Source organism: Hypanus sabinus, chromosome 20 (assembly GCF_030144855.1).
Source record: "Hypanus sabinus isolate sHypSab1 chromosome 20, sHypSab1.hap1, whole genome shotgun sequence".
NCBI lineage: Eukaryota > Metazoa > Chordata > Chondrichthyes > Myliobatiformes > Dasyatidae > Hypanus > Hypanus sabinus.
The window spans coordinates 38,091,993-38,117,278 of NC_082725.1; the positions used below are offsets into that span (position 1 = coordinate 38,091,993).

Below are 25,286 nucleotides of genomic sequence, written 5' to 3' on the forward strand. Positions count from 1 at the left end.
GAGTACTTATAGAAAAACAGCTATATGTTTTAGAAATTTATGCACTGAAGTTATTGCTATATGTCACTAAATATACTTTTTAAAATCCCATCTTTATAGGTGAATTTCATGGACTCTGGGAGAGTTTGGTATATGATAGTGAAGTTAAATCACAAGTAAGTGATTCCAAAAGTTACAACACTACATTGGTTTTGTAGAGTTTATTTATAGTGTTACTGTTTTAGACTTGTAGATGCATTTAGGAATATTTATTTGGAATACCCTCAAAAATATTAATTTCATTCAAATTGCTTTCTGATATATTTCTAATATTCTATATCAGTCCTTCATGTTGCTATCAATCTCCCCTCATTTCTTTAAAAATAACCTTCGATGCTTCAGTGCCATCAGGAATACTCACTTGCAAAATAATTCCCTGGAAAGTTATCGTTGGTCATGAATTGTAAAGCTCTATTGGGTATTGATAATCATTGGAACAATATCTCAAAAGTGGTCAAATGTGCAGCTGTATAATTGTAGAAATGCAGAGACTGAGAAGAGGACAATAGTTTTAAACTTGAGCCAAAGAACGTCAAGAAGCCAGGAATAATGATATTGATAGGATAAGAAATGGTTAGGGTGGCGGGGCAGCATAGAATTTTCTACATGTACAGTAGGAGCAGGAAGGTGTTTAATAATCAGTACTGTGGATGTTTAAATGCAATAAAACAATTGTTTTTGGCAGTTTTCTCTATTTTTTTAAAAGTCTGATTGAATTTATCTACTTTTTTTTTAAGTATGCTTGAACTGGATATTCTTTTACATGCTAACCTACAATAACTAATTTCTTCCAGTTACTTGACTACGTCTCAACCACCTTGCTGTTTTCTGACAGAAATGTTGACAGCAATCTGATTACATGGAATCGAGTGGTGCTGCTCCATGGTTAGTTAGTCTTGGCGCGTTTGCTGTTATTAATATATTTTGTTTTGGTACCCCAGTCAATTTGACATGCTCCATCTCCTAATATTACTGCCATCAGTGGATCCTCTATGCATCCGGGTATTTGTTCATGTAGATATCGATTTCCTCCAGATTTTAAAACCATTTTGGTAAGGATAATGTATCTAAATTGGAACTTTCAAAATGCAGTGGTTTGTGAGATTAGAAATTATAGTGCATACTACCACATTTAATCTGATATTTTTTAAGTATTTTCTCAGCTTTAGAACCACTATAAAATTGGGTAAAAGAACAGGGTCAAAACTGATGTTTCTTTTCTTTTCAACACTCCAGTCAGTAAAGGGTAAAACTGTTAGGTTTCCTGCTCTTTGTACTTGTCAATGTTTTGTATGGAAAAATATGCCAATGTGACTCCCTCTACACTGAGACCTGATATAAATTGCCAAAAGCAGAACTTTACTGTGGCCAACCATGTTAATTCCCATACCTATTCCTGTTCTGACATGTTGGTCCATGGTCGCTTCTTCCATCACAATGATGCCATTCTGAGGGTGGAAGAGCAACACCTCACATTCTGTCTAGGTAGCCTCCAACCTGATGGCATGCACATCAATTTCTCTTTCTGGTAATTTTTTCCCTCCACCCCCTTCCCTCTTCTTCTTGCCGCCTCTTCTCATTTGCCTATGACCTCCTCCTTGCCTTTTTCTCATGATCCACTCTCCTATCAAATTCTCTTTTCTCCAGCCCTTTACCTTTCCCGCCTGACTTCATTTATCACCTTCTAGCTTGTCCTCCTTCTCCTCGCCCCACCTTTTTATTCTGGTATCTTCCCCTTCCTTTCTAGTCCTGAAGAAGGGTCTCAGCCCAGAATGTCGACTATTCATTTCCATAGATGGTGCCTGACCTGCGTTTCTCCAGCATTTTGTATCTGCTGTGGATTTCCTCATATCTGCAGAATCTCTTGTATTTAGTGTAGATATTTGGTGAACAATGAGTCTGCACTCTGGAAATCATTAGAAAGCGATGATGTAAAACAGGAGTCGAAAATAGAATGCTAGGTAGTTAAGAACACTGCATGTTGGTGTCAAGCACTTTGAGACAGTTAGATTTGAACAACAATGTTATCTTCTGTTTTACAACCATACTATTTGATTTGAGCAACATACACAAAATCTGCTTGACCGATCTGCTTTAGAAACAGTTTAAGATTCTGCATGGATAATGCAGAAAATATTTTCCAGCTGTACAAAGAGCTTTTTAAAAAAAAATTAAAGATTGTCTTTTAAAGGTGAAAAGAAAATGATGAAAATAGAACAGCCAAGTGTATTCTTTGCTTTATTAGATCGTGACCCAAAGGAAATGGACAAATTGTTTAAAGGAACTTAGCTTACAGAAAAATACTTAAGCTTTTTCACAGAGGTACAGAATTTGCGTTCATGACTGCTGCATAAAATCTACACTTTAAGTTGAAATGAGGAAATTTTTTGCGGATTATATGGGCTATTGTGGTTCCTTCTGTGGAAATGAGCTAGCTGGGAGGGAAGTGAAAAAAGTCATTCCAAGATTGATTGCCTCACGCTTCCCTGAGGGTTGGTTACCTGGGTCCTCTGCTCTTAAGAGCCTCATCCTCTCCTATCTTTACCTTTTCTTTCAATTATGCCTCCACTTCCCATTTGAAATTTGCTATTAAATCTGCTTTGTGCAGCGCATTCCTGATCACAATGCAGTAATCACAACAAGATAAGTGTTAATATGATACTGTTTTGTCTCTTTAAAATAGGTCCTCCAGGAACTGGGAAAACGTCTTTATGTAAGGCACTGGCTCAAAAGCTCACTATTCGATTTTCTCACCGGTGAGAGTTCACAAAATTAATGTTATATTGAATTAAGCTATTTCAATAAACTTGAGTGTTCTATGTTTATTTGCTGGCATTTAACAAAAAAAAACTACTGTAAGTGAAGAGCACAACTGGTATTTTTAAGATTCAAGATTCATTTATTATCAAAGAATATATAAATTATAGAAGCTTGAGATTTGTTTGCTCACAGGTAGCCACGAGGCTAGAGACCCGAAAGAGCCTAATTAAAAGGAAAAAATAATAAAAATAAAAGACCAACACTCAATGCACAAGAGAAAGATAAAAATACTAATCATGCAAACAACAGCATTCCAAATGAAAAATTAGTCCTTGGATCTGAACTCAAGAGCAGACCCAAAGCCTAGCTGATCAGTTCATGATATAATCAAGCATGGAACACAGCAGCTGGGGTAGTCTTCATGGCCTCAGTGCCATGGAGATGACCTTTGCAGAGATATGAGTGAAATTGGCTCTCATCTTGACCGACGCCCTGTCTTTTCAGTCTATCTGGGCTGGTGTTTAAGTTGACCCAATGACAAAAAGCGAATGACTCCACGCCTTAGAGAGAGGAGTGAAGATTGTGGAGAGTGAGTGAAATTGGCTCTCACCTCCGATCTGGGCCAGTATTTAAATTGTATAAACAGTGTATAGTACCTCACATTTAGACCCAGTTACCGCTGCTACAAAAGGCACTGGGCCTAGATTGCACTACCCAGCGATTTTATTGAGCCATATTTAATTTAAAGTTGTTAGTGTGAATGACATGAGAAATATGGAGACTTTTCATCAGTAATTGAAAATAATTGAGGAGGCTAATAAAATCAAATATGTTATTGCAACTGTGTCTTTCAGGTACCGGTATGGACAACTAATTGAAATCAACAGCCACAGTCTCTTCTCCAAATGGTTTTCAGAGGTAAATATGTCCAGTACTTTTTCACATTTTTGTGATTATTTTCTTGTAAAACAAAAATGAACTTCCAAACAAGAAATTGCAATCTTACAAGCCTTGCCTTTTACACCCCAGAATCTTGCTTTAAATTGCTCTTGCTAAATATTTTCAGTTTTGATCACTAAAGCTAATTATTTAAGATAATTATGGACTGAAGTTTAGTAAATCTATCATGCCTGCTGGTTATTTTATCAATTCTAAGCTGATATTTGTGTCTAATTTCTCTTTCATATGTCCTAGATGAGTGGAGAAAAAATTAGGCTTCGCAATAGTTGAGCCTAATTATTCATAAGATCATTAGCAGTACTGTCAAGCACATTAAACAAATATATGCAAATGAGCTGCCAGAAATTTAGGAAAATGTCCCATTACTCTCTTTGCCATCCACAAGCTTAGATTTTGCATTCTGTGACTAGTATATTATTGTCAGGGTTTGTACTTGCTGTGTTATCAGCCATGAGTGAACTGTAGCCAATGTTTCTGCTTTGAAGGATTTGATAAAGAATGGAGGGTGATTAGCATAAATCTTGGGTCACTTGCAAGGCCATCTTGAAAGGCTGTGCTCTGAAAAACAGTGAGGGGAGTGCATCCTGATCCTTGCACTCAGATCTGCATAGAACCATACCTTCCAGTGTGGAAACAGTGGAACATTATACCATCTGCGTCACGTGAATTGATATTAATTTTATGTATTTTGGACGTATGCACAAATGTTTGTGATTTAGTGAGGAGTTATCACAGGTATGTTATATTTGGGCATGAGACTAGATCAGAATTGTGCACAAATGAGGGTGTGGAACACATACAGATGCACTGCATAATTTAACTTCTAACCCTGAATTGTTTTATTCCGTGAAACCATTGCTTTCATTTTGCAACAGTGATGTAGTTTCCTACTAACTGAATTTTGATTAAAATATCATTTAAACAGAGTGGAAAACTTGTTTCAAAGATGTTTCAAACTATTCGGGACTTAATAATGGATGCAGAATCCCTTGTATTTGTTTTAATTGATGAGGTAAGATGATTCAACAGTACTACTGAAAATTTCAGATTACCTTGGGTAGATATTTTCTAGATTGTTTTTGCTTTGAATGCAATGATATAAAGTAGAAAGAAAATTCAACAAGAGCACAAGTTCCACCACAGAACATAATTGTCCAAGTACTTCTGTGCTACAAGTTCTGAGTTGTCTTCTAAATCTTATTTATGCAGATATGGCTTAAACTGATTATCTGCCCTTGTACCAACAAAGGGCCAGTTTTACAGTAATTTTATTTCATTCTAATTCACCAGAAATTTACCATTACCATTGAATATTTAGTAACTTGCTTTTGCTTTCCACTTTTCATGTTTGTATTGCTAATCCTTGATTTGTGCTGTTTATCATCATTGGGAACAACAAAAGTGGAGAAAATTCTTTTAATAAATCTAGGTGATTCATTCTAGGTCATGAGTTTCAAAGTTGAATTTGCAATCCTTGGAAATATGAAGAGATCTAAACAGGCTGTCGAATTAATTTTTCTTTCATATTTCAGAGTAACTTCCTCCATTATCCACAGAGGCAGTGCATTGGTAACTTGTAATGTGTTGTTCAATATGCTTTTTTTAAAAAAAGAAGTGATATTCCTGCCCTTCTCTAGTGAAATGTCATTAAAAGCAGAACTTATCAAAGGATGTAAAAATTAAATCTATTATCACAATTATGCTAAAGTTCCTGTGACATTTTTATTTTAACTGAAGGAGAAATTTGATTATAACTTTATTTTTGGAAGAGCAACTGTTTCATGATCTTTGCTGTCTCTTGTGCTGCAGGTTGAAAGTTTGACAGCTGCCAGGAATATTTCAAAGGCTGGCACAGAGCCATCTGATGCCATTCGAGTAGTTAATGCTGTATTGACACAAATAGACCAGATCAAAAGGTAAACATAATTCCTATAGTTTAACTAGATGACTAACCACATATAGTATAACCGCCTCTGCAGTCTCTAATTATTAGTTTTAAAGGTTTTCTCTTTTGTTCTAGTGGTTATATGCTTTGCAGCAGAGTAATCAATCCTCTGGTAGCAGTACAGATAAGCATGCCAACAGTGGCCTAACCTCCTGTTTTGACCTGCAATGCAGCATCACTTACTGTGATGCAGAAGGAGGTTGTACAGTCCATTGGACCTATTTTGGTTCCAAGCAGAACAATCCCATCAGTCTCATTCCTATACCCATCAACAGTTTAGAGTCTCAAGTATGATAACTGATGCCAGGGCAACTGAAGACCGGTTGAAAACATTCATATACAATGGTTTATGAACTTGTAATACTTAAGGCATATGTTGATATTTCTGAGTGTTCAGAATTTAAGTGCCAGCATTGAAAGCCTCATGGTGCATGGGGCCTCTCTTCAGGTGTGAATTCCATGAATTAGTATATTACACTCCTGGTTGGTGAATCTGGGGGCATGCTTCTAACACTCCCTACACATTTGTCATCCCTGGCATCACATCCTTTTTTAGAGTCTGACAAGGTTCAATGCCAACTGCCTTTTTAAATACTGAAGTCCTGCTCAATTAGTTGAAATTGATTATTGGGAAGCTTTGTAACCATAACTGCAAAGTGGTTGTATCTAAACATTCGTATCTGAATGCTTCCAACAAAAACTACAGAATTCTACTTCAACAGTTCTATTAATCAGTTAACAGATACCATTTCCAGGTAGTTTTCTATCTTTTAAATTTATAGGGTTTTAATTGTACTTTTATTTGTATGGTATTTTACACCATATAAGCTTGATAATTATAAATATGATAAAATTGTACTCTTAAGAAACTGAGTTCAATTCATTGCTAGGCTAAAAAGTGTGACAAGTTTATGTATTCAAGCACTGAACTTGATTTTATTTCCATTTTAATTTAAATGTCCCTTACTTGTACATTATCTAGCTTTATCAGTAATAGTTTAAAACAAATGACTTGCTGTATGGTTTTGACTGGAAAGGGACATTTTGCAGGAAGGACAGCAGAGCAGCAATGGCTGGAGTTTCTGCGAAAAATGAGGGAAGTGCAAGACAGATATATTCCAAATAAGAAATTTTTAAAGGGAAGAAAGACACTACTGTGGCAGACAAGTGAAGTCAGAGCCAAAATAAAAGCAAAAGAGAGAGCATACTAGGAAGCCAGAGCTAGTGGGAAGACAGAGGATTGGGAAGCTTTAAAAACTTGGAGAAGGAAACTAAGAAAGGAAGGAAAAGATGAATTATGAAAGGAAGCTGGCGACTTATATCAAAGAAGATACTAAAAGCTTTTTTAAGTATATAAAGGGTAAGAGTAGAGGGTAGATATAGGACCAATACAAAATGACGCTGGAGATATTGTAATGAGAGATGGCAGAGGAAATGAATGCATATTTTGCATCAGTCTTCGCAGTGGAAGATATCTGCAGTATACTGGACATTCAAGAGTGTCAGGGAAGTGAAGTTTGTGTAGTGAGAATTACGACTGAGAAAGTGCTTAGGAAGCTTAATGCTTTGAGGGTGGATAAATCTCCTGGAATGCACCCTCGGGTTCTGAAGGAAGTAGCTGGAGAGACTGTGGAGGCATTAACGGTGATCTTTCAAGCATCGATAGAATCTGGCATTGTACTGGATGACTGAAAAATTGCAAATATTACTCCACTATTTAAGAAGGGTGGGAGGCAGCAGAAAGGAAACTATAGACCTGTTAGCCTGACATCAGTGGTTAGGAAGTTGTTGGAATTGATTGTTAGGGATAAGATTATGGTGTACCTGGAGGTACTTGACAAGATATGACAAGATAGTCCAAAGCCAGCATGGTTTCCTGAAAGGAAAATCCTTCCTGACAAACCTAATGCAATTCTTTTGAGGAAATTAAAAGCAGGGTAGACAAAGGAATACTTGGATTTTCAGAAGGTTTTTGACAAGGTGCCGCACATGAGGCTGCTTAGCAAGATAAGATCTCAAGGAATTACAGGGAAGTTACTAGCATGAGTGGAGCATTGGCTGATTGGCAGAAAACAGAGAGTAGGAATAAACAGATCCTATTCTGGCTTGCTGCCGGTTACCAGTGAAGTTCCACAGGGGGCAGTGTTGGGACCGCTGCTTTTTACGATGTATGCCAATGATTTGGGCTATGAGATGAATGGATTTGTGGCTAAATTTGTCAATGAGATAAAGATAGGTGGAGGAGCGGGTAGTGTTGAGGAAACAGAGTCAGCAAAGAGACTTGGATAGTTTAGGGGAATGGGTAAAGAAGTGGCAAATAAAATACAGTGTTGGAAAGTGTATGGTCATGCACTTTGGTAGAAGAAATTAATGGGCAAACTATTAATTAACTGGGGAGAGAATTCAAAAAGCAAAGGGACTTGGGAGTCCTTGTACAAGGTACCCTAAAGGTTAATCTCCAGGTTGAGTCGGTTGTGAAGAAGGCGAATGCAATGTTGGCATTCATTTCTCAAGAATATAAGAGCAGGGATGTGATGTTGAGGTTCTGTAAGGCACTCGTGAGATGACACTTGGAGTATTGTGTGCAGTTTTGGGCTCCTTATTTTAGAAAGGATATACTGACATTGGAGAGGGTTCAGAGAAGTTTCACGAGAATGTTTCTAGGAATGAAAGGGTTACCTATGAGGAATGTCTGGCAGCTCTTGGGCTGTATTCCCTGGAGTTCAAGAGAATGGGGGGGGGGAGGATCTCATAGAAACATTCTGAATGTTATAAGGCCTGAACTGATTAGATATGGCAAAGTTATTTCCCATGGTAGGGCATTCTAGGACAAGAGGGCACGACTTCAGGATTGAAGGGACGTCCATTTAGAACAGAGATGCGGAGAAATACACTATTCAGAAGGTGGTAAATCTGTGGAATTTGTTGCCACAAACAGCCGTGGAGGCCAAGTTATTGAGTGTATTTAAGGCAGAGATAGATAAGTTCTTGATTTGCCAAGGTATCAAAGGGTATGGGGAGAAGACAGGGGAGTGGGGATGACTGGAAGAATTGGATGGTTGAATGGCGGAGAAGACTCGATGGGCTGAATGGCCTACTTCTATATCTTATGGTCTTAATGTCATATCCATTTTAATAGGAAGTCCACGATTAAGTATTTGAAGAACCAATTACAGTACTTGCTGAATGACATCCTCAAAACTGAATCAAATTAATTTAACTTTAATGTTTGATTAACAGATATTGCCAATTTCTGGTGAGAGGATTTTGAAGCAATGAATAGATGATACTCTAGGAGTTGACTAGAGGAGTTGAAAAATGTATTTTTACTACATCTGACCATTAGACTACGCACATACAAAGCTTATTGACTTGATAGAGAATGCTGGCAGGCATATTGAAATGATTTGTTTACAGTAAGAAAATGTAGTTCACTCAGTTTGCTAATTAATTTTGGTTTCTGAACAATGTTCCCTCTAAGGTGAGCCAATCATTTGCTACTAGCGCACAAAGGAATTTAAACAGTGCACAAAAGGTTGTCACCCTCTATCTCATTGGCATGTTAAGTACATTTTGCGATCATACACAGTCACATTTTCTTTTCTGGTTTCTTTCATGGATGGTGTTGACAATGTGGAGTTTGTGCTGATTTGTCTGCAGATTTCAGAACTGGTTTATTTATACTGTTTTTATTGAAGAAAATATTGATTCACTCTGAATTCCAAAGAAGCAAACGGTGTGAAGCACAGAAGAACTGCTTGTTCATTTAAAGTGGAATGGCTTAATGAAAGAGTAGAAACTGCTACACCGATGACACCTGAGATCAGGAACGTGCAGCTACGAGAAATATTTATATACAATACAGAAACTGGTGTTACCTGTGTGTATTGTCATGATGCAGAAGTTGCTGGAGAAATTGCAAGTGGGAAGAAGTGAAGTGATATTTGGAAACTTTTTAAAGTGTTATTTATCAAGCAAATCTATATGGATAGTGTGTAAAAGTTCCAGCGAGGAAATCCTTCATTACCTGCTACAGGCCTGCTGTTGTGAGAGTGCAGATGAACAAGAGTGAAAACGATGAAACAAAGAGGAGATCGAAGGTCTTGGTGACAGTGCTTTGCTAGTTGTTAGAATGAATACCTCTATATATAAAATTCATGCACACATGTCACTGGGCAAAAAAATTGCACAGCACAGGATTTTTGTGCAGATTGGTGAACTACATATACCCGTCTGGACACGCCCATCTGCTGACTGCTCCTGTGGCTCCTCCCACAGACCCCTGTATAAAGGTGATTGGAGGCACTGCTCCTCCCTCAGTCTCCAAGATGTTGTGTGGTGGTCTCTTGCTACTAATCGTGGTCTCTTGCAGCTAATAAAATTGATGCACCATCAATAACTCAGGACCACGAGCTATAATCCCCGGGGAAATGGACAGGTGGAGAGGGAGAATGCCATGGTGTGGAAGGCCACACTCTTAGCACTTCAGTCAACGGGATTGCTGGTGTCTTGCTGGCAGGCGGTCCTCCCTGAGGCACTCCACTCCATCCGCTCCCTGTTATGCACATCCACCAATGCCACCCCTCATGAGCGACTCTTTTCTTTTCCCAGGAAGTCTGCCACTGGGACCACCCTACCGGTTTGGCTGATGTCCCCAGGGCCAGTGCTGCTCCGGAAACATGCAAGGAGCAATAAATACCCTCCGAAGGTCGAGAGGGTTCACCTCCTTCATGCGAACCCCCAGAATGCCTACATTGTCTTACCTGATGGGCGGGAGGACACGGTCTCCATCCGTGACCTGGCGCCCGCAGGAGCACCAGACCCCTACCCCGAACACTCCGCAGTGACTATGAACCCCGTAACCACCGAGGTGTATACCCACGAGACACTGCGCACACCAAGCTCTACACAGACTCCTCACGACACTCCCATACCGGGTGCCTCGCACACGCATGAGGGATTACTGACGCCTAATGGGCTGACACCTGAAGTCAGGCCGCAGCCAGCATAACCACCGTCACCGGTGCAATCACCACCCACACTGGTGCTACATAGATCGCAACGACAGATTCGACCGCCTGATAGACTTAACCTGTAAACATACTTGTAAGAAACTTCGCTCCATGGGGACTCTCTTTTAAAACAGGGGGGGGGGGATGAATGTGGTGAACTACGTATACCTGTCTGGACACGCCCCTCTGCTGACTGCTCTTGTGGCTCCTCCCACAGACCCCTGTATAAAGGCGGTTGGAGGCACAGCTCCTCCCTCAGTCTCCAGGATGTTGTGTGGTGGTCTTTTGCTACTAATCATGGTCTCTTGCAGCTAATAAAAGCCTATTGTTTGCCTCTTGTCTCCGAGAGCTATTGATGGTGCATCACATTGGTCATTTAAAAATTAGAGGGAACATTGCTTTTAAACTGTACTACCTGGCTTCTTTGGTGACTGGGCAGAGGTTGCAAACTTGTCATGTAAAAATTGCTGCATGATCCTACAGCCCATCATTTTTTAGCATATGACAAGAGTGGTGTAGTGGAGGGAAATTAAGAATAGGAAATAAATTATTTGCCAGATTGTTTTTTAAAAAAGGTGGTAGTGGTTAAGTTTTAAGGACTGAATGATCTGAATTGGATTACCAACTTTAGTATCATGACCCTTGTATTAGCTCCTCTGGGCACATATATTTAAGTCAATGAAAATCTTATTTTCTGAAATAAAAATAGTGAAGTGGTCAGGTATAATGAATTTTGGCACAAAACCAGATTGTGTGAGTGAGGAACTGTCAGAGCAACAAGTTGAATGGCAAAAAGTTGCTTGAGTTATTTGCCAATGAAGAAAAATTAAACACAAACCAGGCCCATGTGAGAATGTAGGTATGAAGTTACTTATGAATAAATCCTTTTGTAGATGAACTAATCTTTCTGATAATTGTGATGATGAATTTTAATTTTATAGAAGTTGCTATTAGTGTTTTAAGCTTTCTAATTAGAAAAATATAGAAACTATGGAAAGTGTAATTACAAAGTAAAATTTATCAATTGCTTTGTAACTAAGTTAAACATGATATCTCCAGTCAATTAAAAATTAACAAATTTGGTAATGATTGACCCATTATGTGCATTTCGCCCTCTATCAGCTTACTTGGGGATGGAGGCAAATAATGGTAAAATTGTTCTGATGCATGATCTTTGTGGTGTAACCACAAACTCAACACTTCAGGATGTAACTCTCTTCCATTTAAATTCTCTGTCTGTGCTATTAAACTAACAAAGCTTTTGTTCACAAGTTGTTAATTTCTCTCTAAAAGATTCCACATTTTTCTCCATTCTGTTGCTTAGATTTCCTAATGTGGTAATTCTAACAACATCAAATATCACAGAAAAAATAGATTTGGCTTTTGTGGACCGAGCAGATATCAAGCAATACATTGGGCCACCATCTGCTGCTGCCATCTTTAAAATTTACCTTGGTTGTCTAGAAGAATTGATGAAGGTATGGTACTGACTGCTAATGTGAAGTATGCATGTCATTTCATGTTTAGATTGTAAAGTGAATTTCTTTTGTGAGGCTAGACCATAACAGCAAGATGAACTACCTTACAGAGTTTTATTTATTTTTAGCGTCAAATCATCTATCCCAGACAGCAACTGCTGACGCTGAGAGAATTGCAGATGATCAGTTTCTTGGAAAATGATGTATCAAGGTTGAGTTTGGCACTCAGGAATATTGCAGCGTGAGTTCCATGTACTGATATTTCCTCATTGGGTATTATTCACAACTTAGTTGCCATGTAACAAATCTGTGAAGACTACATAAATCTTCAATCTATTTTGTTTTCAATATGCTTGATAATAGAAGAAAAATAAGGTACTGCATGGTAATAGTTATATTACTGGATAATTCAAAACTAATTGGTGGTTCTTGATTGATTTCCAAAAGCTATCAAATAATTAGTATTTCCCCTGCCTTCTGTTCCTTGTTATCATTTGTGCATGACAGCAGAAATGCTTCATTTTAAAAACAGTGTTGTAAGGCTAAGTAGCTGGACATTCTTTGCAATTGTCCTGTGAATTTCCCCACACCACCGAATATGAAAATAGCTGACATCTGCTCCTCACTGCTTATGCTGGAAGATTCAGGGGATGTGACTTAACCCTATATCACTCTATCGAACACTTTGTCATGTTGTGATTGAAGCTTCATAGCAGAGTAGTTTTCAGTTTTTTGACCTGAAACATTGAGATTAAATTATCCATTAGTTTGAAGGCAAATGTTAGAGCTGTTGCCCTTCCATTATTAAATAAGCCACAAAAAGATACTGTTATATGATCTTGATACTGTGTCTCATTAGGAATGTACAACCAGGTTCTAGCTGTGACTAACGTGCTATCAACACTTACATAAGATCTGATGTGTGAATTAAAATTTTCATCGTGGTGATTTTTCCATATTTTTGTGAAATTCAGGAAAAGTGAAGGACTTAGCGGACGAGTTTTGCGAAAGCTACCATTTCTAGCTCATGCGCTGTTCATTCGGGTAGGTTTCTTTAGCCATTTGTGATAGATGGATGGATACATGATGTGTAAATATTTTATGTACACTCACCTGAAATGTGGGTGTAGCTAGATACAGTTGACTCTGGTGTTACTTGGCCAGGAAGTGATTCCTTTTAGTTAAATTTGTATAAGCAAAATATTTTGGGTTCTATAGGATGATGGGTGGGGAATATCAAGATGCATTGTCATTGCTCAGCAGTTCTCGGGTAACATCCTTGAAGAGTGACACAGTTTATGGTTCGAATTTGGATAATAGATCTGCAACTTGTAATACTGAACTCCTCACTCTGTAAGTTCTGCTTGTCATGCAGAATTCTTCTGATATTCTGGTAACCCTTCTCTGATATTTTGTTTGATTACTACTGAAGTTCTGCTTTAACATGAAATTTTATTAAGTTGATCAGATTATGCAATGAAAAATATTGCTATGATTCATTGTTCTTAAACACAAGCGTATCAAGAATTCTCAGCTTCTCAGTATTGTCAGTTTTGGTGTGAAATCCTTTATTTGGTGTGACTGCCTTGCAGAAGCATTACTGAGAATTGCGATGTGCCCTCATGAGTTTCATAATTTTCCTTCTACTCCCTTTGTATGGAGTCGTCATATCCACCTCAACTACTTCAATGGATGCTCCATTTGCTTTCTGGTTCAATGAAAGCTGCCAATCAGTATACAATGGCATGTCTGCAATTTTCTGTCCGTAGCAAGTGCTTGCTTCAGATTTTAAAATTCGACCATTGGTATGGGGGTGAGTTTCACTTCAAAATTTCCAGGGTCAGCATTTGCACACAACCATTTAAAATTATCAGAATACATGCATTATTCTTCTGCCAGACAAAAACTAAACAAAATTATGACATTCTGAAAATAATTAGTCTCTCATTCCATTCGTAATTATATTTGTTATATTAATATGTACTGAATTGAACTGCTCTGTATTTTTATCTTATTTTACACTATATTTTCAGTCATCATCTGTAACAGTGGAGAAGTTCCTAGAAGCTCTATCCATGGTGGTGGACAGACAATTTGAAGAAAAGAAAAAACTAAATAATATTAACGGCAAGATTTAGTGCTGCTCTTGACAAGATAGTTGTGTGGCATAAAAACCTATCTTTAAGTATTGATAATATTGCCTTCAATATGCACCATTTTATTTTTTATTACAGTAGAGGTAACTGATATGTATGTTGTTTCTTTCCATGTTAGTAAACAATGTTTCTGTGAAATTACATGTTCTAATCTTTCAATCTCATAGCCCAAAACCCAGAGATATCCCTTTAATCATTGTTTCACCTGCCCCTCCTGCTAAACCTACATGGAATCTACAATGCATAAACAGGCCATTTGGCCACGGTAATGTATTGCATTGGTGCTTGTCCTCTGTACGAGCTTGCCCAATCCAGCAACTATCAGATTTCATTTTATCACTTTCTGCTTAAAGTACTTATTTACATTAATTCAGGAATGATATATAGAAACTATTACCTAAAATATAAAGTAACAGAATTTCTTGATTATGACTACTCAGGCCACATTGATATTTGGAAAAGGATTTTTTTAAATAAGCGCTACGGTATTTTCAGGTAATGGCAGTGCAAGATGTATTTACACACATTAACTCTCCTACTTTTGGAAAAATTCTTGTGGTTTTTAGAATAGTTTTTTTCTCTATTAATTACCTTCTTCAAGCATTAGCCATTGACAGCTATTAGTTGATAATAGATTTACTCATATGGTAGGACCATGGCATGCAGTTATCTCAAATTATTTGCCAGTCACATTTCAGTATGTATGATTGCATGTCTCACCTACCTAGGAAATTAATCTTAAGATTATATACTTATTTCTGAGAAGTGCTGCAGCATAATGAATTTATGTAGAAACAAATTAATCACACTAATTTATGCTGATGGTATTTATGGTGATATTTGTGCTCTGCATGAGTTTTTTTTTGCAACGCATCAGTTTATCCCATTTTTTTAAAGACAGTGCCATCCTGTTAAGTGTCTACTGTACCCATCACAGCAGCTCATTGTCACGTTAAGTTCCACATTTCAGTCTTTTTCTGAGTAAAGACATTTCTTTTGCATTTCCTATTGACATTTCTGAGATTGCTCTTCTGGCCTCCAAAAGATTGGCTGCCCCATTTTCCCCATTAGCAAAAAGATTCTTTAATGTTAAATTGTAGGGATGTGCTAACATTATTAACAGCACGTAATTGTTGAGCTGTGCACAAAATTTCCCCTACATTCAAAGCAAAGGAAATCCCAAGTGATTTCTGTAGTTGAACTTAATGACTTTTTTCAAGAATTTGAGCACCTTGGATCAAGAGGCAGATTCCATTCCTTTTATATTTGAGTAGTTATCTCATTACCATAACACTTAAAATAGAAACATTGACGCTTGGAGTGTTAGGAGATATTTTTTAATTATATCAATAACTCTGTGTTCATTCGCTTGTGCTGTGCAAAATTTGAATTTTGCATATGATTAAGATTCTGTTCTGTAGTTTTGAACTTGGGAATATGTTTGAGGGAAAACTAATGTAACAATGTAACTTTTATAACAAAGTTAAGGTGAATTTTCTGTATGTTTTACCATACTGACTGGATTTAAGTATTTGTGGTGTAATAGTTGAAGTCTTAAGAACTAAAAACAAAAGACTCCAACAAATTCTTCATGTAATTTAATTGTTGGTTTTGGTAACTGGGGCATTGATTTTAAGAAGGGATTTCCCAGTTATTTGGTTAAACAAATGTTCATTGTATCTTATTATGTACATTGTTACTTTGTAAAATACAATGCAGTAATCACTCTTAATTAGTCAATAGATAATCTTGAGGATAAGCATTAGAATTATCCCAAGCCTTGTGTACATCTCATAGTTAATCTTTAAATTGTTGCCAAAAATATTGATATGTTACTTGAATATTGTACTAAGTAAATTAATTATTGATACACGTTATACTGTCTAATCATATTGCTGCACCATGATTAGAAATGTAATTAAAGATGATAAAGTGAAACTACATAAAACTGTATTTATCTACGCAGTATTATGTTGGAGAACCAGACCAGCATTCAAAAAACAAATTAGAAATTTAATTTTACTTTCCACAACTGAATATTTTGTGTTTGTGAAATTTGATTTTTCACAAGCTATATGGTGTGTAAAGAAAGTAATGCTTGTTTAACAAGTTAACTTTAATTTTTTATGTGCAATGTTAAGGAAATTAACTTCCATCTGTTGTCTTATTCCATTAAAACACTTGTTTTCAAAATGTTCCGCAGTATTTTTTCACAGAACATTAGTAGGTGTTGAAATGATTGTTCTTGGCATGTTTCTGATTGTATGTTTTGTATTTGACTGTTTTCTAATATTTTTGATAAATTAAGAATGTTAATAAAAAAAAGTCAAACACAGCGTATGTTTATTTAGCCTAGCATACCTCTGGTGACTGGTTAGAATTGCCTGTCCAATCTGATCTGGCTGCAGTGAAGTTCACAAATTTTCTGTTGGTAATTATGTATTTAGGGCAGCTCAATATCCAGTGCGTATCTGTTTGGGTTCCAGGTATTCTTAATGTTTCTTTAAATGTAGGAGTAGATCACTCTGCTCTTGCCTGTTACACCACTGTCATTGCATGATTGACCAAAATCCCAATTCTGTTTGTGTTGTATTGCCACTGTTGCCTAACATTAACGCCGTTCTCTAATTTTATGCATATGCAGGTTCCTATTAAAAGTTCCAGAGAGGCAGTATTTTCATTGTGGAAAGTTAACTTGCTAATCTAAATGTGGCTTAGCTATGACTTTTATGCATTTTGTGCATACAATATTAAAGGAAAATCTGATTTGTTATTCCAAAACCTTTCAAAATTCCAAGGTCATAAGAAAGATGTTGGCTGGAGGAAACTGAAATGAATTATCTTCAGTGACAATACAAACTTGTTTCAAATGCATTGGGCTAATGGTGCAAAGATTCACAGCTCCAGCTACCTACAAGAAGTCTCTTGACTATTAGATAATGAATGGCGGACACATTTGGAATGGATTATGTTTGACATGGCCTGACTCTTTATGCCATGGCCAAAACTATGGTTCCAAAATTAAATGCCTGGTGTATTTGATAGTGCAATCATGGGCTGTAATCTAAATTGGAAGCCTCACTGTTACAGCCATCTTGCAAAGCAGAGTAATCTTAGTGGCAACTTGCCTCTGTGGATTAATTTCAGAGATAAAACCCATATGTGTTTTGGTACTGAGAGCTCATAATATCAATGCATGTTCTAGTTCTCTAAAATGTCTAAAATTCAGGGGTATTTAGAAAACATTTGTATTAAAAGATTTCATTTTCTACCTTGCAAATTGATCAAAAATATTAACCAATAAATAAACGATCCTTTTAAATGAAGGATTTTAATTAATTCAAATGAAAAGGTTGGTGTTTATTTGAGGAGTTAAGTACAAAGGTTGAGTGTCCTCACAACAATTAGGAAATGCACTGGACCTGGGACAGAATCAAGTGATATCACAGCCGATCAGTTGCACATATAGCTGTAACTGCATCTGAACTTCAGCAAATCCTGCAATTATGTATTGTAGTACATGTCTCTGTAAGTCCAGGTTGTCCTGATATTTGCACTGATTGGTAGTTTGAATGCAATCTAGCCCAAAGTTAAGGATTTGCAAGGCTGGAATATACTTTTCTAAATATTTGCTGGAAATGCTCCTCTACCCATTGTGTGTTAAATAGGTCCAGTAAGCCATGTGCCTGAGAGGCATTTGTTTCTCTTCGTTGTATTCTTGTGTTAGATTTTTGGCAACTGGGTCTCCAAACAGGTAAAACAATTCACCCAACTGAGAAGCTACAATTCAAGGAGAGTTCCCAGAGGAAGCAGGATGGCTGGAAAGAAAATTAGTTTTTGATTTTTTTTTTAAGTACAAAAGTAAACCTTAAATGGGAAATGCTTGATTTTTTCCCCCCTCTGGTGGAACAACCACCAATAGAAAACTGGATAATTTAATTTGGAGTCTAAAGATGAAATTAAGAATGCTGTCAATATTGCTCCACTAGAGGGAGTCTTGAGGTTGGAAATGTATAGGAACTTCTGTTCCACATTGTAGTTTTAGTTTGTGTCAAAAGAAAAGGGTTTTGCATGTTTACTTCCATGAGTGCAAAGCAGTAAGACATTTGTAAAGTTAGACTGAGCAGTCGAAACACTTCTGAAGGCCAGTCATGCTTTATTTAATCATAATCAAATGACTAAAATCTTATCTACAATCACATCTGCAAGGTCATCCCTCAGTCTCCAATGCACTAATCAATACAATTCTAGCCTACCCACCTTCTTCCTATAGCTCAGCCTTTCAAATCCTGGCAATACTTGAATTTATAAACATTTGAAGTCATTTTCTTTATTAAAAAAATTGAAATATAAAAATATTAAAATGCTTGTAAGTAATTGAATAGATTAAAATCAAATCACAACAAAACAGCTGAGTAACTAGCAGACAATAACTGTTGCTGATTGAGTGCTCCAATAAATAAGAACCTTGGGTGTGAAACGAATGTGTGTATGTATGTGTATATATCTTTTTATATTTTTTATTCATTAACTCACCTGAGGTGTGAACTTCTCCTGGTGCTGTCACTCCAGGGATGCATCTATTCCAGTATGCCTTTAATAGATGCTGCAATGGGCAGTGTAACCTCCCCAGTGATTGCCTGTGGAAAGGCATATTTCATCGCCCTGTCTTAGGCTTTGCTGTGCCAATGATGAGAAATGGGTTTTATGTGGCAATTGCTCCACCTGTCTTTGCCCACTCTGCTCCTCATTCCACTCTTGTCAGCAAAGTCTTGGCATGGTCATTGGAGAATCCACACAGGGTAAGTGCAGGTAGCATGTAGGCTACCTCCTGCTTGCCACTGATCAGAAAACCACAGCCAAATGTATTGTTACATTTTGTTAACATGGGCAAAGGGTACATTTAAAAACATAATGAGTTAATTTGGCAATCTAAAAGGGCTAATACCCAATTAGGGTTATATACTGGTAACAGGTTCATAACTAGTATTTCATGTGGTGTATTTATAGCATGATAGTCAATTATCTATTTGGCCAAGGTACAAAAATAAAAGCTAGCAGAAAATAAATGTGGAAGAAAAGGATACAAACTGGGATCCCAGGAATGAAAGGGTTAGCATGAAGTGTTTGATGGCTCTGGGCCTCTATTCAGTGGAGTTTAGAATAATGAAGGGGGATCTCATTGTCACCTATTGAATATTGAAAGTCCTAGGCAGAGGAGGGAGTGGCGGGGGGGGGGGGGGTGGTCTGGGACCACAAAGTACAGTCTCAGAAACGATTTTCCCTCTACAGTCCAAATTCCTACCAGTTTGTAGTTTAATCATTGTAAATTGTCCTGTGATTAGACTAGAATTAAATTAGGAGATTGCCTTAGAACAGAGATGAGAAGAAATTTCTTTAGCCAGGGGTTGGTTTGGTGAATCTGTGGATTTCATTGCCACAGATGGCTGTGGAGGACAAGTCATTAGATATATTTAAAGTGATGATTGATAGGTTCTTGATCAATAAGGATGTCATAGGTTATGAGGAAAATTGAGAGGATGGGAATAATAAATCAGCCATTATATAATGGCAGAGCAGACTCGGTGGGCAGAATGTCCTAATTCTGCTCTTTATGTTTTATAGACTAAACAAAAGCCTGCCAAATTGCAATGAAATTTTAGTTTATCTAATGCATTTCTTTTGTACTCAGCTTCTCTATGAGTTTGCATGTACCACACTGAAGCCACCTAACTTTCAGTGGAGGGGCAGAGACAGGATATTTACATATGATCCGCAGAGCAATTGCTATCCTAGTAATATTCTGTGGGATGATTGCCTGACTGTTGCAACATTCCATGTAGTCATGTAGTCCTTCGAACATTTGTTTTGACAATCAGATTGGCAACAATCTGACATGAATGATTGAAGTTTGATCTTCTGTTATAACACTGAGACACTGATGTATTGGATGCTGGGAAATTCTGTTTTATGCAACATGCACAATATGTTTGATAGCAGGTCGGACACCATCTATGGAGGGAAATGGATAGTTGACATTTTAGACTGAGACCCTTTATCAGAACTGGAAAGGAGGTGGGGAACCAGAGGGATGAAAGTTTAAGTCATGGACAGGTCATGAGGTCAGGGGATTGGAAAGAGAAGAGGTAAAGAGGCCAGAAGGATAAGCCAAAACAAAGGGCAGAGGAGAGTGGTCCCCAGAAGTGTTAGGGGAATCAATGTTGATGCCATCAGATTTGATACTGCGAAGATGGAATACCAAGTGTTGCTCCTCCAAATGCAGCAATAGCGGAGGCTGAGGGTAGACATGTCAAAATGGGAATGGAATGTGGAATTAAGTAGCTGGCCTCTGGTAGAGCCTGGTTGTTTTGGCAGACAGCATAGGTTCTTGACAGAAATCCCCCGGTCTGCATCAGGTCTCACCATTGTAGTGGAGGCCTCACCAGAAACACTGTAAACAATAAATGACTCCGATGGATTCACATGCGAAATACTGCTTCACCTGGCTGAATTGTTTAGGGTCCTGAACTATGATGCTGGTTTCTCCCCTATTTCTTTCCATTCCTGCTGAAGGTTCTCAATCCAAAAATTGACTGTCCATTTCCTTCCACTGAAGCTGCCTGACTTACTGAGCTCCTTCAGCATTTTGTGTGTTTGCTCCAACATCTATAGTCTCTCTTATGTCTAAATTTTGTTTTATGATTGGATGCACAGATGCACTAGTAATGTTCCTCACTTCCATGCTTGCAAGAATAGACCAAGCTCTCTGCAAAGTTGGTGCTGTTCTCCTCCATATTTATTAATACATGGAAGCTTTCTGGTGAACCTGCCAATGCATCAGGCATTTCATAATGCATAACCATCAGTTTTATTCTATTGGCTGACTTATTGAAGTCCTCATCTTGGTCTTCTACTTTGAGGAGCAGGCCACACATGCTTGTAACTTACTATAGGCATATCCTTCTTGTAAGATGGTTGTTTAGTTTCCATAATGAAGTTGATGAGTCAGAGTGCTGATTCAGCAGGTTATATATCAGGAAAGATTGTGTGATAAGAAGTTACTAAGATATGCAGAGGAAGATTGGGTATTCTTCTTGATTTCAGCTCTACATTGGCAGCGTTCTCTGAATGGCAGCACTCTTACCAAACTATCACCAAATAATGTAATGCAGCTGGGATCTCTCTCAAAACTCAGAATGTTGTCTCTTACCTACTGAAGCCCGTTGCACACGTCCAAGAAAGTAGCATTGCCAAGAGCATTCACATCCAGCATACTAAGGAAGCCAAGTGGCCCAAGGCAGTAGTTGAAGTCCATCATCACAACCTGAAGTGTTCAATTAATTGAATCAAAGCACAGAACTAATAAGTAAAACCCATAAATAGCAATTGGCAAGAGATACATACCAAGGTCACTGGAATGAGGGTTCTGAATAAATTGAGGTATTTTAATGAATGGCTTTTTATTCTAAAAGCTATAAATATTTATTAGGAACTTGGCTCATTGTGAGTTACTTTTCATTTCATTTACTGATGAGTTTTAATGTTTTTCCTTTTATTTCCTGCTCTAACAATATTACAAAGAAAATATGTTCATTAAGAAAATCAAATCTGAAAAGTATGATAGATTTATATTGCTTTTTAAGCAACCTCCCCCCCCACCCCCCCCCCCCCCCGTTGAATCCTGTTACAGGTCGTTCAGACAGATGGAAGCAAGATCTTCATCTCTGACTTCTGACAACTGACAGCCATTTCTGATAGGGTCAGTTATCAGAAACGATGGACGAAGATAGGATGTGACGTATACCACAGTGATATAACACCAGCAGGAAAGGAGTGGAGGCCACAAGTGTCACAAACAACAAAGCTGCATTTTAAAGACTGGTTGCAATCAAGAGGACAAATGAATCCAAGAAAAGCCTATTTATTTATTTATTGAAATACTGCATGGAATAGGGCTTTCTGCCCTTTGAGCCATGCAATCTCCTGATTTAATTCTGGCCTAATCGCAGGACAATTTACAATGATTAAACTACCAACTGGTAGGTATTTGGACTATGGGGGGAAACTGGAGCACCCGGAGGAAAGCCATTCAGTCATGGGGAGAACTTACAAACTATTTGCAGAAAGTGCTGGGAATTGAACCCATGTTATGCTCACCACTAAACCCCATTGTATGACCAGATAGGAGTGATAGAGATGATAGATAGAACAGAAGTAGATTCATGAAAGGCATGATAGCAAGTAATTGGAGATCAGATCCAAAGTGAGGGGCATTTTTGCTGTTCCACTTAATTTAATCTTCCTGAAAATTTGGGACTATGGAATTACAGATAGCATAAGTATGGATCAACTAAAATGAGAACCAATCTTCAGGAAATAAAATCTGTACACAATTTAACTTTTAACTGATACTTTGTGGCTGGTGAAACCAATCATGTGGGTATAGGCAACACACACAAATTGCTGGAGGAATTCAGCAGGCCCAACAGCATCTATGGAAAAGAGTAAACAGTTGACATTTCAGGGTGAGATCTTTAATGAGGATTGGAGAAAACTGATGAGAAGTCAGAGTAAGAAAGTGGGGGAAGGGGAAGAAGAAATACAAGATAGTGGGTGATAGGTGAAACTGGGAGAGGGGAGGGGTGAAGTAGAGAGCTGGGAGATCAATTGGTGAAAGAGATAAATGGCTGGAAAAGGGGAATCTGATAGGAGAGGACAGAAAGCCATGGAAGACAGGGAAGGGGGAGGTAATGGGCAAGTAAGGAGATAAGGTGATCAAGGGAAATGTGAATGGGGAATGGTGAAGGGGGGAGGCATTACCAGAAGTTCAGAGAAATTGATGTTCATGCATTAGGTTGGAGGTTACACAGATGAAATTTAAGGAGTTGCACCTCCAACTTGAGTGTGGCCTCATTGCAGCAGTAGAGGAGGCCACGGACTGACAAGTTGAAATGGGAAGTGGAATTAAAATGAGTGGCCACTGGGAGATCCTGCTTTTTCTGGCGGATGGAGCATAGGTGCTCACTGAAGTGCCAAGCTATATTGGGTCTCACTGATATACCGGAGGCCACTCCGGGAGCACCGGATGCAGTAGACTCACAGGTGAAGTGTTGCCTCACCTGTAAGGACTGTTCAGGATCCTGAAGGGTAGTGAGGAAGGAGGTGTGGGGGCAGGAGTAGCGATTGTTCCGCTTGCAAGGATAGTGCCAGGAGGGAGATCATTGGAGAGGGACGAATGGATGAGGGAGTCACATAGGGAGTGATCCCTGTGGAAAGCAGAAAGTGGGGGGAGGGAAAGATGTGCTTGGTGGTGGGATCCTGTTGGAGGTGGTGGAAGTTACAGAAAATTATGTGCTGGACACGGGGGCTGGTGGGGTGCTAGGTGAGGACAAGAGGAACCCCCTATCCCTTGTAGAGTGGCAGGAAGATGGGGTAAGAGCAGACGTGCATGAAATGGAAGAGATATGGTTGAGGCAGTGTTGATGGTGGAGGAAGGGAATCCACTTTCTTTGAAAAAGGAGGACATCTCCTTCATTCTAGAATGAAAAGCCTCATCTGGAGAGATGGAGGAATTGAGAGAAAGAGAGGGCATTTTTACAAGTAACAGGGTGGGAAGAGGTATAGTCCAGTCACTGGGTTTATTAAAGCTATCAGTAAATAAACTGCCTCCAGAGATAAAGACAGTGAGATTGAGAACGGGGGGGGGGGGGGGGGGGGGTGTCAGAAATGGACCAGGTAAATTTGAGGGCAGGGTGGAAACATTTTAGCATTTTGTGTGTGTGTGTCACTTGGATTTCCAATATCTACAGATTTTCTCTTGTATGTGTATATGGGGCATTCTCTGTCCATTGAAACTACATAGGGGAAAAATAATAGATGAATTTTCCTGCTATTAGCATATTGTTAAAGGTATATCCCTGCTATTTAAGGCATAGTTCAGGACAGATTTGTTTTATCACCTAATCTTCTGGTTAGTTGAATATTTACAGAAACATCTTCAATCAAAAGGATATAGTTTGGGTGTTTGTCTTTTGGACAGACACCAATATTGAATACTCAAAGGGGTTCTGCTAGTTGGGATGTAGTACTACTATTGCAAATATGTAATTCTGCAAATTTACCTGACTACATTCCAAATGTTAAAGTTAATAGGTGATTATTACAACTGAAGCTGTAGTTAGTCACTTATTACAAACAAGAGAGAATCTGCAGATGCTGGAAATCCAACCAAAACACACAAAATGCTGGAGGAACTCAGCAGACCAGGCAGCACCTGTGGCAAAAAGTACAGTCGATATTCCGAGCTGAGACCTGCCAAAGGGTCTTGATCTGAACCGTCAACTTTTTACTTTTTCCATGGATGCTACCTGGCTTGCTGAGTCCCTCTAGCATCTAGTGTCTGTTGCTTAGTCTCTTATTATTACCTTTGTATTGAAAAGGCATAAAACATTGCATTAGGAGAGTGAGATTATCTTGGATTCTCCTGGACTCTCTCTTCTAGAGGGTTGATGTGTGAATAAAGACTTTTATATTTCCCAGTTACAGCTTCCGTGTGGCTCAAAAGTCACAATAGACAGTTATGTAGAAATAGTCTTACTTGTGTAGTTGATTCTACTTACTACCCACCATGAAACTGAGGACAGGAGGCTTTTAGTTGCTCAGATAGTTCCGTTTATTATCAGAGAATGTATACAAGCCCAAATACTTAGTGTTCACAGACATCCACGAGAAGTTTTCAAGTGTTTAGGTAACAAACCAAATCTCGTCAAAATCCTAATGAAAACATAGTGGCTGTCTTGTCTTCTTTATAGCTGCATCTACTGTATATGTTGGGACCAGGTTAGATCCTTAGAAATCTTGTCTCCCAGGAACTTGAAATTGCTCACTCTCCCCACTTCAGGATTGCTTCGTGTTCCCCTGTCTTCCCTGTCTGGAA

General features: G+C 38.2%; 1 protein-coding gene across 1 annotated transcript in view; it reads left to right on the forward strand.

Annotated features, from left to right (window-relative positions):
• trip13 (thyroid hormone receptor interactor 13) overlaps nucleotides 1–16,676 on the forward strand; it is a 58,498-nt gene extending 41,822 nt beyond the window's left edge. Inside the window, exons 5-14 of the mRNA XM_059945788.1 lie at nucleotides 100–155; nucleotides 834–924; nucleotides 2,723–2,795; nucleotides 3,654–3,717; nucleotides 4,685–4,771; nucleotides 5,569–5,675; nucleotides 12,041–12,194; nucleotides 12,323–12,435; nucleotides 13,169–13,238; nucleotides 14,228–16,676. Coding sequence (XP_059801771.1) covers nucleotides 100–155; nucleotides 834–924; nucleotides 2,723–2,795; nucleotides 3,654–3,717; nucleotides 4,685–4,771; nucleotides 5,569–5,675; nucleotides 12,041–12,194; nucleotides 12,323–12,435; nucleotides 13,169–13,238; nucleotides 14,228–14,332 — 920 coding nt within the window. The 3' untranslated portion in view covers nucleotides 14,333–16,676. The remainder of the gene's footprint in view (nucleotides 1–99; nucleotides 156–833; nucleotides 925–2,722; nucleotides 2,796–3,653; nucleotides 3,718–4,684; nucleotides 4,772–5,568; nucleotides 5,676–12,040; nucleotides 12,195–12,322; nucleotides 12,436–13,168; nucleotides 13,239–14,227) is intronic.
• The last annotated feature ends 8,610 nt before the right edge of the window (nucleotides 16,677–25,286 follow it).